At 35.7% G+C, this 19,033-nt stretch overlaps 1 protein-coding gene across 6 annotated transcripts in view; it reads left to right on the top strand.

Moving 5' to 3' along the window:
* Positions 1-19,033, top strand: part of LOC149083691 (uncharacterized) — a 112,198-nt gene that overhangs the window by 82,505 nt on the left and 10,660 nt on the right. The window contains exons 1-11 of one of the 6 annotated variants that reach the window (XM_089234184.1): positions 288-689; positions 5,040-5,117; positions 7,187-7,274; positions 7,368-7,538; positions 8,522-8,624; positions 12,173-12,317; positions 12,752-12,939; positions 13,118-13,260; positions 14,448-14,637; positions 15,091-15,259; positions 18,009-18,132. In XM_089234184.1, the coding sequence (XP_089090310.1) occupies positions 5,049-5,117; positions 7,187-7,274; positions 7,368-7,538; positions 8,522-8,624; positions 12,173-12,317; positions 12,752-12,939; positions 13,118-13,260; positions 14,448-14,637; positions 15,091-15,259; positions 18,009-18,132 (1,390 nt within the window). In that variant the 5' untranslated portion in view covers positions 288-689; positions 5,040-5,048. Of the gene's footprint in view, positions 1-287; positions 690-5,039; positions 5,118-7,186; positions 7,275-7,367; positions 7,539-8,521; positions 8,625-12,172; positions 12,318-12,751; positions 12,940-13,117; positions 13,261-14,447; positions 14,638-15,090; positions 15,260-18,008; positions 18,133-19,033 lie in introns of those variants that run through there. The other 5 variants (XM_089234185.1, XM_089234180.1, XM_089234181.1 and 2 more) reach the window with 5 other exon arrangements.

Consider the following 19,033-nt stretch of genomic DNA (forward strand, 5'->3'; position numbering starts at 1 on the left):
TTGTATATTAGTGTTTCTTGCTAATTTTTTTCGCCCCGAACTTTTCGCGCCAGATTTGGCGTTATCGGCTCGGGCGTTTTCCGACCGTGTCGTTTTCGTAACGTGTGGGTCGTTGGCGCGTTTTTTGGCTTTGTCGAAATTCTTTCCAAATCTGAAGTGATGATTTATATTATCTCTCTGTGTGAATTATCTAGTATAATTACTATTTGTTAATTTCGTTGATCTAATCGAGTGTGGTTTTTTTTCCCCCCTTCGCCATTTGCTGTTTTTTGTTTTGGAGATCATATTTCGCAATTTATCTTTTTCGTCGCCAAAGCAACTTCCGGCAACCTAAGTTCTAGTGCCAGTTATCTTTCTCTCGTCCTACGTTGTTGTGTGTGTGTGAGTGAGAAGCGGACCTTGCGTGAATTTAATTTTTTTTTTTTCTGCTATAATATTTTTCGCACGGTTTCGTGGTTCCTATCATCATCAAAGGAGAATGATGACCCATAGCTAATCTCGAATCGCACACGCGTTTTCGACGTGAAAATGTGATCGAATATTTCTTTTTAAAAAAAAAGAATTATTTCACTTGGATATCGTGGATTATTACGCGATGATGGCAGCAGTGTTTTGGGTGCAGCAACGATGTGCATGCTTTCGGTGTCACACAGCTACTCGTGTATCCTTGATCGGAACTTAATTTCGAGGTCAGTGTGAAATTGATTATTTGTTCTTTCAGTTCTCAATCTTTAAAATTTAGTGGTGTGCGTGGTGGATTCTTTTAAATGTCCGGCAACATGGTTGTGTTCGTAGCAGATGTTTTCAGTGTTTACCTTTTTTTTTTTCTTTCAATCGCTGGCGGACTAGTTAAAAGGGCTTTCGAAGAGGACGACTATCCACGCTGTATTCGATGTTGGGAGAAATAAGGCATTTATTAATTGATGGATTGCCGTTGGATACCGCAATTGCTCCTGAGAAAGCATCTGTTTGCCCTCCCTCGAGACACCGTAATCCGATATTTTTAGGTGAAGCGCGTTTTTTTTTTTTTTCTTTCCCGTAATGAGCTGCGGCTTCCGTCTTCGATACTGGGAATCCGTACGGAAAAAACTTTTTCCTCTCCCTCTTTCGTGAACCATATCAGTTTGATATTTTTTTTTTCGTGTTTATTCATGGCTTAATTGGACGTTTTATGCAGAAAAAATTCAGCTCTATCGATTCTTTTCGGTGAAAAAACATCTCTAATGGATTCTCGGTGAATTTATTGTTGTCATCATCCCCTTGCTACATTGATCTGAAATGTGTCTTTATTATATAAAGGGGGGAGTATACAGAGCATATTGAATCATTTTATCAAATGTGCTCTCTCTCTGATACACGTGTGTGAATCAATGCTGTAGTGAGTGTCTGTTTTGGTCAATATGCTTCTCGAGGTAGAGTATTTTTTTTTTGTTTAATTTTTTTTAATGATGCAGATTCACGTAGATGAAATAACATCCTTTTTTCGACTCTTCGTAATCATTACTTTTGATGGAGTAGAAAGAGTCTTTTCTTGTAAGCTTAATTCTTTATATACACAAAGCGTGAAGATTCAACATTAAATCGTCTGATATTTTCTTCGATATATATATATATTTCAACAGTTACATAAAACAACACATAATCCCTTGTCATTGTGAAACCATGCTATATAAATTTATTTACACATTTTTTTATTAAGCAATTTCGATGCATGGACTTGAATGGTTAAAACAAGGAAATTATCTCTTTGTTGTTCGCAAACATTATCTGTTTATATCAGGGATTGCCAAATCTCAGGTTGCCATGGCAACCAGAAAATGCACGCTGGTGCCTAATTTTTTATGTATGGTAATTAAAATTATAAAGTATGAAGAAACGACAGCAAGTGGAGTGGAAGCAGGCGGGTCTGGTGCCCCAGGCACTGAACCAGAAGAGGACGCTGAATTCACCCTTTAACTGCTTCCACATTACAAGGGGGTGCCAAAATGCCAGCTTGCCCAGAATGACAAAGTATCTAGTTGCGGCCCTGTGAGGAGAGCACATTATTGGGAATTATATCAATTTGTCTGCTAGCATGAGGTCCTCAAGTCTAGAGTAAGACCCATGGACAAATCTAATTTATCTGGAAAAAAATGCTTGATGCCAAAAAAAACAAGCCTTTCCGATTCGACAAGCCTTGACTTCAAATGAATGAAAATCGAAAAGAAAAATGAGCAATATGCAAACAGCCCCAAACAAACATTTCACTACATTTCATATAAACCATGTCTTTAATATTATCCTACATCCCACCTTCAGTCATATTATGTTTAGTGGGGAAAACATATCTCCCAAATGCCTCTGGGCCTGTCTTGAAGTCTTATCATATAGGCACAATCTGTGTTTGCGATTATGCTTGAATTTCAGAAATGTGAATTTATCACAGAAAATCACATAACTCTGAAATCGTGGAACTCGAGATAGTGTAAGTCAGAGTATTACTGTACAGTGAAACCTCACTGTAACGATACTTAATATAACAATAAATCCCTCTACACAACAATATTTTTTTCTTGATCCTCAGAGCAATCATTATATCAAAATTTTACTGCACCAAGGTTGGCAATTTTTTGCCATTAGTGGAGAAAACCACTGTAAAAACAATCATGGGGAAAATATTCCTAACCCATATATGCATGCAAGGCATTTATTTTTCCATTTATTAGGCAAATAACAGTTTCGAACTTAAATTTTAGTTTAATTAAATAAATGATTTATATAATTTTTAGGATTGGTAAGTTTTTGCCACAGCTGGAAAAAACTAGAGTAAAAAACGAGCGCCTGATAAAAATAGGTTTTTGCTAAGTATAAAACAAATCAATACTTCTTCATTTATTTATGTCTAGGTTCGCACAATAAATAAAAAATCAATGCAGAGGAATTGTATATTGTTATAAGGACCATGATAGTCCTAGATGATGGGTGTCGTTGTTTGGAAAGGAAAAATATAGGATAATTATATGAAAACATTAGGGACTTTTCCTACATGTCATTGTAATGGAATGATTGCTATTATGTGGGGTCATTATGATGAGCATCAACTGTATCTCTATTTATTTGTGATATATTGTGTATCACATATGCATATATATTATTTGTGGTATTTTCCACCAGATTACTTCACAATACAATATAAAGTTGATTGTTGTAATGGTTTCAAGTCTCAGTTACATATAATACACATTGAGTCAAACGTTTTTGTTCGTGCAACCATTTTTACCAGTTTTTACCACTGGTGAAAATACCTTTTTGCTGGCAAAATACCCAACCCTGGTTTTGGATGATCACTGTCCTAAACACGCTACCTGCTTCATAATCATACATGAAAAATAGGATCTGAAATAGAAATAACATTAAATAATCACTACTTTAAATTTTTTATTTTAGCAGTTATATGAGTTGATTTCCCATCAGATTTCCAGCTTAAAACCATCAATTTGATGAGACAATTAACTTAAAAACACTAAAATCAAATGACAAATTTGAAAGATTTTTGATTTAGCATCATTAGCATTTTTATATTCTGCTAGTATATTTTTTTTAATGTTGATATCATGGAAGAAAATCTATAGGTTTCCACATGGAAACCTATTTTGAAATTTGGGTTGTGGGGGGGGGGGGAGAGTTTGAACAGTTTCAGACACTTTTGGACAGTATATCCCTGACCAAAACCCCAACACTGATTTGTGTATATTTTTCTACCAAGTCACCATAGTTGTGGTTGTTCAAAAGATTGATCAGGGAATGTTAGCCAGCTGCTGTTTGGAAGAATACAACTGGCTGCATAGGGAGGGAGACATCTGCTATCGGAGACCCATTCATTAATTTGCTATCTGGTCTACATAAAGTTTTCCCACCTTCTCCCTATTCTAGCCTAATTTTCTTGACTACCTATTCCTGCCCATTCAGCTTTGAACCTCGTAAATATGTCTCTGCCTGCCATGTAAAAGTGTTATTATTAGACGTCAATAGTCTAAACTGCACGCATTGGCCTACAGATCATGTGTTCCTGATGGGTCCCTAATGTATCGTTTAATTTTAGCATTTTATTACAGTCCATTTATTAACAATGTTTTCTTCCTTATGATGGATTTCACAACATTTGTAGTGCAAATTCAAACTGTTTATTCCTCTTAAATAATCTTATGTGCATATGTATAATAATGACTGTGGTTCTACAAAACCAATTAAATTTTTTTTTTTCTTTTTGGAGAGGAAAACCTCTAGGTGGTTTAAGAGTTTGGTAGTGGAATAAATTGGTTTAGAGAAGAGCACATTTTTTTACAATTTTTTATTCTGTAACTTTTCTAGTATTGTATTTTTTGCATTGTATATTTACAATGTTAGCCTATTGGTGAAATTTAGGCTTGTTAAATTATTTTTGTCCAGCCAGAAAATTAGCCAATGCTTATCATTGTAGTCCTACGTATAATGTTGCATGCATAATCCTTGTTGATGCACAACATAATGTGTGCATAATGGGGGGTAGTCAGGAATCAAAGCGATAGGGAGTTGCTCCAGACCAACTTGAAAGAATTGCAGTATGGCCAAATGAATGGGGCAAGACATTTAGCATTGACAAGTGTATGGTCGCTCATTTTGGTTTAAACAACCCACATTTCATTTATGAGTTAAATGGTATCGCTATCACATTGTATTACCTAGGTGCTATCATTTGAAAAAACATATGACAGAGCTCATTTTACAATTGGCAGTATTCTGAATAAATATCACCATTGTAAACACTTGTCACTTGAACCAGACTCAGTGGTGCAATGATAAAAGACCGTTCGGTAAAGCTAAAGGATCATAGTTGATGTCAGAGTTGTATCATATGTATCTTTACTCTTGTGTTCTAAAGCTTAACAAGTCCTTTTTATAGATTCAAACAATTATCATATTCATTTTATTTTGTTATTCACATAAAGTTAATGTTATGCTCTCATGTAGTCCATGTTTCATTTTCACATCAACTCCATTGTTTGTAATTTTATTTTCAGGTGGGTGACATGATATCTGTTATTGATATGCCTCCACCTGATGAGTCTACATGGTGGCGTGGCAAAAGGGGTTTCGAGGTAGCTATATTTACATCATCCTTATCTCTTTGTTTTATCTTGACTCAATAAATTAAGCTTTAAATTGTATTCTGATTGAATGACATGCAGTGACATTTCTGCTCACGAAGATAATTCTTCTCTGTATCAAAAATTTAGACATTTTCCGGATATTATGCCGAGATGTACTCTGAAAAAAAATTCATCTGTTCTCTGCGGGGGATCGAACCCAGACCACTGGAGACAACCCTGCCTGCCTTGTTTCATGCACTGTGGCTTGCGGTGCTGAAGTAGAGACATTAGTAGCCTCGTCTTGACGTCCTCAGGTGGGGCGGCTTTTTCCTCAGCCTAATACATCAAGGAAATAAACATTTTCCTTGACTACTCCATCATCCCACCTGAGAGGAGGCATTTGCTGAAGTTTAGGGTCTACTAATGCCTATACTTCAGTGTCTACTAATGCCTATACTTCAGTGTCTACTAATGCCTATACTTCAGTGTCTACTAATGCCTATACTTCAGTGTCTACTAATGCCTATACTTCAGTGTCTACTAATGCCTATACTTCAGTGTCTACTAATGCCTATACTTCAGTGTCTACTAATGCCTATACTTCAGTACGCCACAATCAGGGTTTAAGCTGGATAAAAAATTCTTTTCGTAAAAAAACAAAAATGGGGGGGGGGGTGAGCTTTAGCAAAATGCTACAGTGCTAATGTAATGATTGATGGTTGAATGTCTACTCCTTGCGTACCTCCTGTATGCATTTTTGCGAAAGTGGCTACTACTTTTTTCGCATTCTATGATTTTCTTTCACATTTTGCGAAAAATACGACCGTAGCTTAAACCCTGGCCACAATGCATGAAATATAAGAAGGCCAGGGTTATTTCTCTAGTTGTGCATATGGTGGTGCCGCCCTTGCCCGGTTTGAAAGAAGACCTGGATTCGATTCCCAGCAGAGACCAGATGACTTGTCTTCGGAGTTCTGACTTTTCTTTATAAGTTCATTCTTGGCATAATATCCAAAAAAGTGTTTCCGTGATGTATTGTTCTGAGAAAAAGCCATCTAAATTTTGTAATCATATTTGTTAGTTGAAAAACTGTAAGTCTTTATGAAAAGTTGTGTAATTATTTTTGCTGCCGAAAATTTAAGAAGGTTTATAAAACAGTGAAGAACTGTAAAAAATCATGAAAGCTCACAGAAGGCTGAGATGAACAGCTTCACAAATGGCTGGAGGAAAGTTTAAAGGGAGATGAGAGAATTATATATTTTTATGATACTTTACAAACACAGCCAGTCTGGTTTGTGAGTGCTTCCTTATGTGACGTGAAATTCAACTTTCAACGCAACAGAACCCAAACCACTAGAGATACCCAGGTCTCCATCACTTATGCGATTTCGAACCTTCTCAAAGGATGGATGCAACAAGAAATTCAAGTCCCAATATCCTACAAAGGAAAAATTAACGCTGTCCATCGGCAGAAGGGAAGAACATCAAATGTGTAACTAAACATCATTAACTAGTGAGTTAGTCTTGAAAACGAGGAGATGGCATCTTGAAATGCCATGGTCTATTGCATATTTTAACTGTCACAAAAGGAATCGTATGACTCGTGTTTCTATGCCAAGAATTGAACCTGGGCCTTTTGGGCGAGAGGACCAGATGTATTAACCACCCGAGACATCTGTGAATTGATGTTCTGTTGTTAATTTTGGAATCATTGCAATGGATGGTCATGTTATGAGAGATGAGCAACTATCATGCGATCTGTTTTCTTCTTGACTACATTCTAGAGGGCAAGTAGTTTATGCCATGTTAACACAACATAGTTGTTTTATGTTGGAGGGTGTGCATTTGTATACATAAAAACATGTGTTACCTGATTGCAAAAAACCACGAGAAAAAATTCTTTATTGACTGAAAAATTTGTAATGAAAGTTATTTGTGTTAGCAGGAGGTATTGCTATATTCTGCATTTTTTTTTCCCTGTGTGTATTTTCCGAAATACAGTTCCTCAGTCTACTTGTTTCATTACCATATGTTCTTCCACTTTTGTGTCTGAAGTTCAAATTATTATTTTTTTTCAGGTTGGGTTTTTTCCATCAGAATGTGTTGAAGTTATAGGTGATAAAGTTCCACGGGAATTCAAGTTAACTAGCACCTCTACCAAACCAGGTATTACATTCGTCTTGCCTCAAGCGTTTTGTGCATAATTTTGAACAATATATTTACTGTTGTGTTCTTTCCTTGTAAAATGATTGAAAATAGGTTTTGTCTTATTCGCTCCAGTATTTCGCAAGCATGGGAAGCTAATTGCTTTCTTCAGGTCTTTTTTGTTGTCACGGCCATCTCGAAGAAAGCTGAAACAGAGTGGCATTCTCAAGGAAAGAGTTTTTGGGTGTGACCTTGCAGAACACTTGCTGAACACTGGAAGAGAAAGTAGGCTGATTGGCATTTTTTTTTCTCATTCTCCATATTGAAAATTAAAATACTAAAGTAATACTAAAATACTAATAATGTTCAAGAGCATTTATGAGCATTAGTATGTGCAGGAGTTAGCAGAATTTGAAGGTACAGCATTATTAAAATGTTTCGTGGTTCGATCGGGTCATGAACTTTGGAGCCAGAGGCACTCAGGCCACATCACCTTACCACAATATTGGCAATTGCCTGTACAAGTATGGGTACCTCTGGAACACCTTTTTATTCAATCGATAAAAATATTGACACTGGTATAACAATTCATTAAAATCACATTAATTGATGTACTGAATGTCCATGATAGGAAAAGCATCCTGTTGTGCTGATTGAATTGCTAATTTTAATTGAATTGGAAATCATCTAATTGAATTATCAGTGATTATTTGATAGTCAAAATCTGTTGGGAATAATCATTAGGATGCAGCTTTCATATATATCATATTCGCAGGCTGGATCACAGCAGGTCTTGGCATTGATTTTTCTAGATCTACCTTTCTTTGTCTTCACTAGCTTTTTCCTATCCACCCCAATTTGTGTTCGTAGTATTCTAGATCTTTATTGGCTGTGTCCTGGGCGAGGATGCATGAATCATCCCTGATTATTCCGCAAATGCTACAGATTGCATACATGGTGCTGAGTGGTCTGGGTCTGCATATAAGCTGGGAGAGTGGCCATTTTTTTCTTAAACTAAATAAAGCCAGCCACTCGAAACGCAGAGGAAAAACTGAACACTAAAACCGCAATGTTTCTGAAACAAAATATTGTTTCTTAAAAGTATGTTTTTTAAAGATATTGTTTCCTTTAAGAAAAATACATTTGTAGAGTATCTTTTCAAATAGCTGTAAAAGCCATTAAAAAATTAAAATTTTAAGCTTTTGGTGTCTTATACATTTTTTTTTTCCATCAGACACTAAATTGTTTTCTCACAATGTTTTTTTTAGTTCCACTTGTGTTGAAGTGCTGCACAGAATTCATCGAGGAGCATGGAGTTGTTGATGGCATTTATCGACTCTCGGGTGTCAGCTCAAATATTCAGAGACTCAGGTGAGCAAATTTTAATTGTTTTTATTTGTGGTTTTCATATATTGATGGTAAACATTTGATACCTGTCAAGTCTCAAATTTCTATTGAATCTTCTGGACTCTTAAAAATTTCTTCTCTCTCTCCTAAATTTTGAAATTGATAAATGTCCCTTTTTATGGGCCTGTTACCTGTCCCTCCCCCAATGAAATTGCGTCAAATCACAAAGACATACAGTGAAATCTCTGTATTGCAGCCACCGGTGGGGACTAAAAAATTCATTGGTAAAAGAGGGGTAGTTTTTAATCATTATGGTGACTACATCTGAGGGGTGAACGTTAAAAGGAGTTTTACTGTATATGGGGCTCCTACTTTTTGGTAAAATGTCTTATTTTCTGAGTTTCATCCTACTTTTCCTATTTTTTTACCAAATCTTGTCAACAAAATCCACGCAAGTTTTTTTTTTTGTTTTTTTAATGAGAAGGGAATCGTATCAAAATATTGCTAAATAATACAAATGTATTAGATTGCAATTAATGATTCTGCCAAAGCATAAGTTGTATCGTTTTTTCAGGTTTTTTGGGAGTGTGTGTGGGCCATATGGTTTATTAATTTTTCTTTTGTTTAGTTTGAGGGTTCAAAAATTAATTTTGTGTTAGAAGTTTTTAACGACTACTCAAAACATTATCTGGATGGGAAAAAAATAATTTTGTATTTATTGGGCGTGCTATGCATCGAGCCTTGGTGCAACACTGCACGAACTTGGACACATATTTGATTTGGGAGCCGCTGTGGTGGTCGAGTGGTTATAGTGCCGGACTCGTGATGCGAGGATCCGGGTTCGAACCCCACAGTGGTGGTCGGCTGAAGTTGGTTTTCTGTGGTTCCCAACTTCAAGGCGCAAATGCGAGCCGATCTCCCCGTTAAAAAGACTCGCCACAGAGAGCAACAGTCCTACAACGGTAAATCATTCAACCATAACACTTCACTCATAGTTAGTAAAACTGGGGGCAGATGACAGCACTACACATAACAAGCATTACACAGAAACAAACTTTACGTCAGGTTGCACTACACGTACACGCACATTCCCGCATGTACCAATTCGTTGGGGGGTTCCGCGGGGGGGGGGGTGCATGTGTGGTGTAGCAGTAGTAGGTAGGGGCTCGGGGATCCATGATGTTCTTAAGTCAGCCACCTCGTTGGGCAATTTGCCTGTTGTGGCGTTGTATTTATTTATTTATTTATTTATTTACTTTAGGGTCTATCATTCATCATTCTACTGCACATTTTGTTTGTAGGTGAAACAACAGTTTGCATTACAAAGCAGTTGGATGCAATAGCTTATTCTAGGTTTTGTGACTGATATTACCAATAGCATTCAGTTGTCTTCTGTATTTTTAGGACATGCAGAGATATAAACAATGTGTACAAAGCTCTGGAAAAGGCCAGAAACGAAGGTGCTTCATTTGTCAAAAACAATCATGCTGGCATTGAACAGCAAAATGTAAACAAATCCCTTTAAAAAAAGATCCCTTTATATTCCTTTTTAAAAAGTACAGTGAAACCTGGTTCCCTTATTTACATTGGACCTCATAATTTACACATTTTGCACTGTGCTTTTGACAGTCTTGAAGGAGAATTCTTAAAAAATGTACATGTCCTCGTAATTTGCTGTGCATCGAGGCAGATTGGGCTTTGGAAGACTCCTAATGTATCTATATATATAAAATTGATTTTTTGTCTGTGTGTGTATATGTTCTCTATACAAATCTACAATTTTAGATTGATCATCGCCAAATTTTGCATATATACCAAATGGGACCTGACTTAAAGGATAGGCTACTTTAAAATTTCGTCAGAGCAGGGTAAATATCCCAAATGGGCAAAAAACCGTAGGGCAACAATGGTTTTTGGGCCTCAACAATCCCTTTCCGAACGTTTACTTTGGTTACCGTGGTTCCCTAGCAATGCGTTTCAGACATGTGTTTACAATGGTTTTTGTCACTTCTCTAATCCTGTTACTATATGTATAATAGTTTATGCCTTTGTAATGGTTTGCCACTTTTTCAATCCTCCCAGTAATGAGACTTTTTGAATATACGCCATAATCATTATCAGCATCTCTTTGAGGGTGAGGCAAAGGATGATCATCATAGAAATCAGTGTTAAAATTGCAGATTTTACTGTAGAAATGCGGAAATTTGGCGGGATTTTCTGTCACATCAATAATTTTAAAAATTGTATGGAATCCTCGATTTTTGAAATATTGAGTTCGCTTAGAGATAAGATGTACAAAGCCCAGGAGATTAAATATGAAGTAATTAGCCGGACCTACTTTTGAGTTGGATATTCATGCAATAACATAGATTTCAACTTTTTATTTACACCACCTCAAGCATGGAAATTAATGCATCCGTATATTGTCTTTTGGTATTCAACTGCATGAATTCATATAGTTTTGGATATTTTAAAATTAATTATGGGCCCGTAAAAACTACATCGAAGAAATTCCACAGCTTTAATTAAGTATTTTTGAAAGCTGAAACAGGCAGATGGATAACTTGAAGTTTGGAGGGGGATCAACTTACTTAGCGCCCCTTAAAAAAGAGAAAAAAAAAATATTCATTTCTACGTCTCTTTAAATCTAGATTTGTTTATTTCATGAGTCGCGCAAGAAGTCGCCATATTGGTTAATACGGTTTGCATGTTCCTCAAACAAAGAGGGAGATATCACGTGATCCAAAATACCTCATTAAAGAAACCCCAGGCAGCGCCGGGTATTATAGCTAGTATATTATAAAGAGACAAAAGCATTACATGTGGTTGATAGCATCCCAAAATTGTTTTCATTAATAAGTTGTTTTTGTCATTTTGCTTTGGCTGGAGTCAATATCATAGGATACTGGAATAATGCTATGAAAAAAAGCTATGAGTATTTTGTTTTGGGGGTCCCCCGCCCCCTTATTTTACTTTTCCTAATTTTTTGAGGAGTCCTGTATATATCATTTTGGCAAGGAAAAGACAATCTATTAAACAGCCAATATCAATTGGACATACCAATTTGGACAATCGGCTGAATGACCATGTGGCTCGTTTGGAATAAGTCTTCCTGGTTTTTTGGACAATGAAAATTTTTTGTTGGTTTTATTTTGATTATAATTATGACAGGTAACCTAACCTATTGTTAAGTGACAATTATGACTTTGTGCAATCTATCACCAATTAACTCAGTGTAATGTTTTTCTAAGGGGAATTTTTTTCCCCCTTAGAAAAACAAATCCCTTTTTATGTTTATCTGTGTATAGCTTTCATAAAGAATTTAGATCGGCATGAAAATCTCCCTAATTCTTATTCTCCAAGATTGATAGCTATGGCATTTTTAAACTACAGAGCCTCAATTACCTAGGGTTGAAAAAAAATTGTGTCACATTTATTTGCTCAGAAAGTATCGGTACATTTTACCCTCTTTTTTTGTGATAGTTTTGCAATTTATTTCATATGTGATTGTTTCAAGCACACATAGATTTTTTTTGTTATAACTCTGTAATGATTATTCTTAATTTTAATAGGAATGCATTTGATGAAGATTGTGCTACAAATCTTGGTGACCCCACGATATCACAGGATATTCATTCAGTTGCTTCGCTGCTCAAAATGTATTTCAGAGAGCTTCCAAATCCATTATTGACATATCAGCTGTACGATAAGTTTGTGGTAAGTATATAAATCTGCTAAGTGGTATGTTTGTAGTACATCAGAAGGCAGGTTCCTTTGGATTACAAAATTTTATTGATACACATACGTGATTTTGATTTTGATAACTGGAGTTATGACTCAAAAGGTTTACAATTTTCTGATATTGTTCCCACAAGATGAGCATTATTTCAAAAATAGCAAGACAGCCAAATTTAATCGAGAGGAGAAGGAAAATGTCTCGCATGGAAACTGGGACATTGTCTTCAGGGGCATATGCAGGATCAACATTTACAGGGAGCACACCAGGTTTTTGCAGAGGGCGCAAAAAGTTTTGTCCTGAGAATTTTCAATCACTAACCTTCAAAAAACATTTTAAATCAACAGAAACTGATTGAGACAGCAAATAAGGGTATGTTCTTTCAATATTTTAATTTTTTTTTTTTTTTTTTCAGAGTGCAGTTCAGTCGAATGAAGATGCTAGACTACTTAAGATTCGCGATGTTGTACGACAACTTCCTCCGCCACATTATAGGACGTTACAGTATTTGCTGGATCACTTGGCAAGAGTTGCTTCACATGGGGAGCAGACTGGAATGACTCCAAAAAACATTGCCATAGTTTGGGCACCAAATCTGTTAAGGTAAGATATATGTTGAAATATTTTTCTTCAGCATAAAATCCTAACAATTAGTTATCATGCTTTTCGATTGTGAAGTATGAATTTTTCATGCGTTTGATACAAAAACAAAAGTTATTCGAAATATTTAAAACGTTTATGATATTAATGAAAAAGTGCACATATTAAATCTATTTTTCAGGTCCAGAGATGTAGAAAATGGTGGTGTTGGGGCCTTGCACGTTGTTGGTGTTCAGGCTGTCCTCACAGAGTATCTAATTCGCTATTGTGATCTAATTTTTGATGAGAAGGTTCCTTCTTTTCACAATGTTGATCAAGAGGAAAGTGAGTATAATTTCGCGATAATTTTTTCATTCAGCAGTAACCTAACTTTGATCTTTTTGAGAAATGTTCTGAAGTCGGATCATTCATTCTAATCATTCCTTTTTCAAGAAATATTTTTTCTCACCTTTTACTCATAAAAGTATAGCGATACCTAAGCTAACGAAGATAACTTTTTTTCTGAATCATGTTCATTAGCTGAAACATGATTTCCCATAGGTTTCTATGGAAAATTGTTTAATTCGTTTCAGTCAATTGCCCAGAATTTAAACAAGTTCTTGAAAACGCCAGGAGTGCTATAAAAAAAGACAAATAGACCAATGGATAAAATGAACAGCTGAACAGCTTCAAAATTGGATAAATTAGAATTTACAAAATAATAAATGGGTCTTTTTATTTCACACTATGTACACAACCCATTGGAGTTGGTAGGTGTCTACATGCATTTGTGATTTGGTCCACTCATTTCTATGTCTGATATGTCTGATACATGTAGATAAAAAAGATAAGCCCCTATAATGTCCAGACTGTTCAGCTTGATGCTAAGGGTCTCTTACCAAAAAAAACTTATGCTTTGAAAATACTATATTTTTTTTTCTCAATGTATTTTCTGTCAGCTAAATCTTTTATTTTACATGAAATCGTTTAAGAACTTTCAGGAAAAATACTGAAGGTAAATTTGGAAAAAGATTCTGAAGTGGACATGGGTTAATCGGTGCTCAAGTAACAATAATTCTGGTGATGATTGACATCAAAATTCATTAGTGTGTGAATTCATATTAACCAAATTGTTTATTAGCCAAAGTAAAAAAAATCTTCATTAGCCGAGGTATCACTGTATTAGTCTCAAGATTATATTGGTAGTACGAAAACACAAAAGCATGCGGCGTATGAGTCTGGCACACCTCACTAGGTAGTGATTGCCCATGAGGATAGACCTGGGTTGTGCTCTGGGTTTGAAAGAAAGATTTGTGTGTCCTCAAAGAAGTTTTCAACAACACTCACCAGTGATGTGGAAGATAAAATGCAACACAATCCTCAATTTTTAGTTTCATTGGTAATGGTGATGTTCTTTTGAGTCCAAAACCAAAAATGGACAGTGTTTTAAATTTTGTATTGGCCAGTATTTGAATGTAAAAAATTTATCAAAGAAAGGCATGGCAGTTGATTTTGTTTTTCTTAATTCACAGGCATACCACTGAGAGCACGGCCAAAGTCATTAGCTATTTCAACTCCAACGAAACTTCTCTCTTTAGAAGAAGCAAGAGCTCGGGCTCTTTCTGCTCACCTGCCACTCACTCAACAGAAATACATTGATGTTGGTGGTGGTCCCGATAAATTGCCATCAAAGTATCATACAGTGATAGATTTGCCTGCTGGGTAAGCTTTTCTGTATATTCATCATGTTTTAAAAAAAAGCAAGTTACTTCTAAGTTTGTTTTTAATCAAGTTGTAATTTGCTTAAAGTTATAAAGTTAATATGCCTATTCCCCCGGATGTATGAAAGTCAAACAAGTATACGGTCACTCTCGTCATTCACTATGTTTGTTGTGTGTGTGTGTGTGTGTTTCTGAATCTTGCTGTACAAAATACCAAAGCATAGCTACATAGTATAATATTTCTTCCCATTCATCAAATTGGATAGCTGATCATTGAAAATCTAATTTAAATAATCTTCATTTGGGAATCGTTAATTGAATTTACCCGTAATTTTCTAGATTTCTGAGGAATAAAAAAAGCTGCAGCTCCTGAATATGTCATAATATGTATACTAGTGTGCTCGATTTTGTTTTCAAAATAAAGTTTAGTGTGATATATGACAATTTCCATCAGCAGAAAGCCATGTGGTCCTAAGCTGAAGAAGTCACCATCCGGGTGGAAATCCTTCTTCTCCAGAGGCTGGTACTCTGGAAGCACTCGAGATAAAGGTGGACGCCCATCGTTCAGGTCTTCTCGAAAAGCAAGTACTGGATCATTGCCGCACACAACCACTCAACTCCAGGTAAAATTTATTTGAATATACACTGTTTCCAAAAGTCTGTGTCCTTTTTCGGTTTAGACATTTTCACAAATTTCTTAAAAAATACTAAGCAAATTGTTCTGAAATTTTGGTCGCATGAACCCTATGCTCGTACTCACAAGCTCATTTAGAGGACTAACAAAAAATGAAATAAGAAAAAAAAAAGGTTTTGATCAATCCTGTATAATAAAGAACTGCAAATGATTTATAACTTTTATAACATATTGTGCAATGCTTGTGTACATTTGCATGAAAATAGTATGTATGTTTACAAAGATATGTGTTTTCTATAAAAATTCTAATTTTCATCGCATGTTTTGCACTTTATAACATGCAGAGTTTTAAACCAATTTTTACAAAATTTACAGAAAAAGTAACACTACACATGATATACCTTGCTTGAGAATTTAGAATGTGACAATTTATTATTCAAGAGATGAGAATTTTTAGTAAATTTTTAATCACACATGCACAGAAAATCTTGATTTTAATTTTTACCTTAATTTGGTTGCCACATATATAGTGCAACTTACACAAAAATTCCAGTTGAATGTTGTTAAAATTCAGAAAGATATATACATGACATCTTCACAGCTGTGATGAAAATTACTGGCTGTGCGAGTACCTGCATGATTGGAGATTTTCTACAAATTGGTATTTCGATTATTTTATCTTATTTCAAAAATGAGCCTACAACTTTATGCGAATGAGCGAAGACATGTTTCTGATGCTATATAAGAGGAAAGCTTTAACATAACATGTGCATAATGTCAAAATGAAAAACGGAATGAAATAATCAAAATACCAATTTGTGGAAAATCTAGATACTCTGACTATAACATAAATTACAGGGGGGGGGGGGGCTTAAGCAAGGGTTGCGGCAGGTTTTAAGGGGCAGCAGACTAGACTTTAGTTAAGACCCCAAAATTTAGCACAGTAAAAATTCCCGTGACATCACACTTTTGAGTCATACCTCAACAACCGAAAGGTTGAGAAAATAGACAGGGCCTTTGACCGTAAATACCAGAAACAAGAATGTAAGCTATCGGTGTGTCTCGAGACAAAATCTGTACCCATACAGACTTATTTTTTGCGCCTCCTGCCTATCCCCCATAGCCCCTACATCTTGCGTCAGGACCCCCTAGGCTGGAATCTTTCGCAGGACACCCAGATTTTCTGCAGGGTCCCCTTCTACAGTTAGCTTACAGTATGAAAAAAAAAAAAAATGAGTTAGGGCTCCAGTTTGGGGTCCGGGACTATCAGCCTTACCCTTGGGTGCCATCCTCATGCCCTCCCTCACAACTGATCCAAACAATTCCTAACAAAAAAAAAAATTTGCCCTTTCATCTCGGATTTTTCTTCTCTCCAGAGCCGACAGAAAACATTTTCTTTGATTTTTTTTCGACCAATGGAACTTTTTTACCCATTCACCTTGGATTTAGCACCCCTCTTCAATGGCGCCCTATGTAGCCACAATGGGTCGCATGGACAAGAGCCACCCCTGTACTCTTATCACATGAGGCAAATGTGTATTTTGGTTCCCTCACCGAGCATTTGTTCCAGAATAGTCAAATGAAAGCAAAGGAAAAATTCGGCTTCTCACTCGTCCGGGGCCCTGGAGTACCAGAAACATCTTTCAAAAAAATTTCTTAATAAAAATAATCTAGTTAAAAACCATCTTTACAGGATAAGTGATTATGGTTCACAAAAATGAGTGCTGTTTCAAGGATTAAGTTATCTGGCATTATTAAGAATGGTAAAATAATTCTGGAATAAAAAAACAACCCCAGAAAAGTCTACTACAAAAACGGAACCTATGGTCACTTCACTGAAGCCCTGTTAGCCTCCTGCAAGGGTCGCCATTAGGGGCGGCGTATGAGGCTTTGCACCCGGGCGGCAGGTAAGCTCGAGCTGCCCCTGATTACAGCTCACAATATTGCGTATGCCTTTCTAAATTTTCACAACATTCAACTGGAAGTCACATTATACATCTGACAACCAAATTATAAAACAATAAAATTGATATTCTGCTCATACGCGATTGAAAATCATTTACTAAAAATGCTCGTATCTCATTGAATAATAAATTGTCACATTCTAAATTTATACACAGGATATCTCGTGTTGTTCCAATTTTTATGTAAATTTCATAGAAGTTGGTTGAAAATTCCATGTTATAAGTAAAGAATGCAATGAAAATTGGGATTTTTACAGAAAACATTTATATCTTCATGAATATATGCGCTATTTTCACGAAAGTGCACAGTAATATCGCAGTTAGTACAATATTTTGTGAAAGTTACATTTGTAGTTTTTTATCATACAAGATTGATCAAAAACCGTTTTTTCTTATTTAATTTTTTTGTCTGTGCCCTAAAAATGCAATAATGACTAACTTTTTAATTTAAATTGTGAGTACGAACATGGGGTTAACGTGACCGAAATTTCAGAACAATTTGCCCAGCATTTTTCTAGAAATTTGAGAAAATGTCTGAACTCCAAAAAAAGACTTTTAGAAACATCCATTAGAATTTTTTTGGGAAAATCCTAATCTCAGATTATAAAATTACTAAAAATTTGTTTTATGGAATTTCTATACATTTTTTAAGTCTTGATATACTTTAAAAAAAAATAAAATCTTTTTTATTCTCCGTCTCATAATTTGATGCTGTGGTTATGTTAATGCAATATTTTTAATGGGAATTTTTATTCCAATACTTCATTTGTCTAGGAAAAATTGACATCTCGTGATGCTCCTTACCAGCGTAAGAAGTTACGGACAGTCAAAAGCGCTGAATCACTTGTTCATTGTTCTAAAGAATCCTCTCCTATTCATTCTGAGGAGTCAAGACAAGGTAAAGTTCTTGTCATCGCTAGCGGAAAAAAAGTTATCTTTCACTAGTGATACAACTTTAATTACTAGATAACATAATAAATTAAAAATGTGAACCTTTTACCCTACAAAACTTGATGCACCCATTAAGTGGTTGAGAGAGTGGGTATTTCCTGAAAACAAGATTTGAATGCGAAAAATATTGTACTCAGATTTTCTATTTCTCTCAAATCATTACCAAAACACGTCAAATCAAGAAATGTATCATTTTGCAGGGAAAAGACAAAATTCGTCAAACAGCCAACATCAGTTTGGTCTTGCAATATTCTCATCAGTGTAATGACATGTATCTGGAGTGACCATATGTCCCATTAAGTCTGTTGTCTGTGGATCTTGGTTACTTGTGCATTCATACAGGTGCGATACTGAGTACCAGATGAGGGAATGATATTTTGATCAAAAATGAATTGATTCTTATTGGACCACACTTATCCAGAAACCCAGTCCCTCTACTGATTGATTTAATTGTCCTGCGATTGCCACGCAACATGATAAAGCGGTCTCCCTATAAGTATCAGTGCAGCTCCATTATCATGGAGCATGGTGGTTAGATGCTCGTTTACCTCCATAAAGGTTGCTACCAGACTCAAACCAGGGGAAGGATTAATAACAAAATATTTTTCCTAACGAGCTTTTGAGACAACCACCGATAGATGGTGCCTTAATTTCTAACTTGATTTGTTAATGGCAGTGCATTGCAGTATAGCGATATGGCCAGAGTTGGTGTGTGGTGATGTAGCTCCAGTATCAATTGTTCCCAAACAACCAAAAAAGATCATAGCAACTTCACTCCTGCCATCACTGGAGATGTTTTTTGCATGTGTCCAGAATGTCAAATTCCACCCGTGTGTGGTTTAGTAGTA

The sequence above is a fragment of the Pholcus phalangioides genome, unplaced genomic scaffold, assembly GCF_987345545.1.
Source record: "Pholcus phalangioides strain wild (caught in Gottingen) unplaced genomic scaffold, Ppha-v1.0 ptg000008l_1, whole genome shotgun sequence".
NCBI classification, from domain to species: domain Eukaryota; kingdom Metazoa; phylum Arthropoda; class Arachnida; order Araneae; family Pholcidae; genus Pholcus; species Pholcus phalangioides.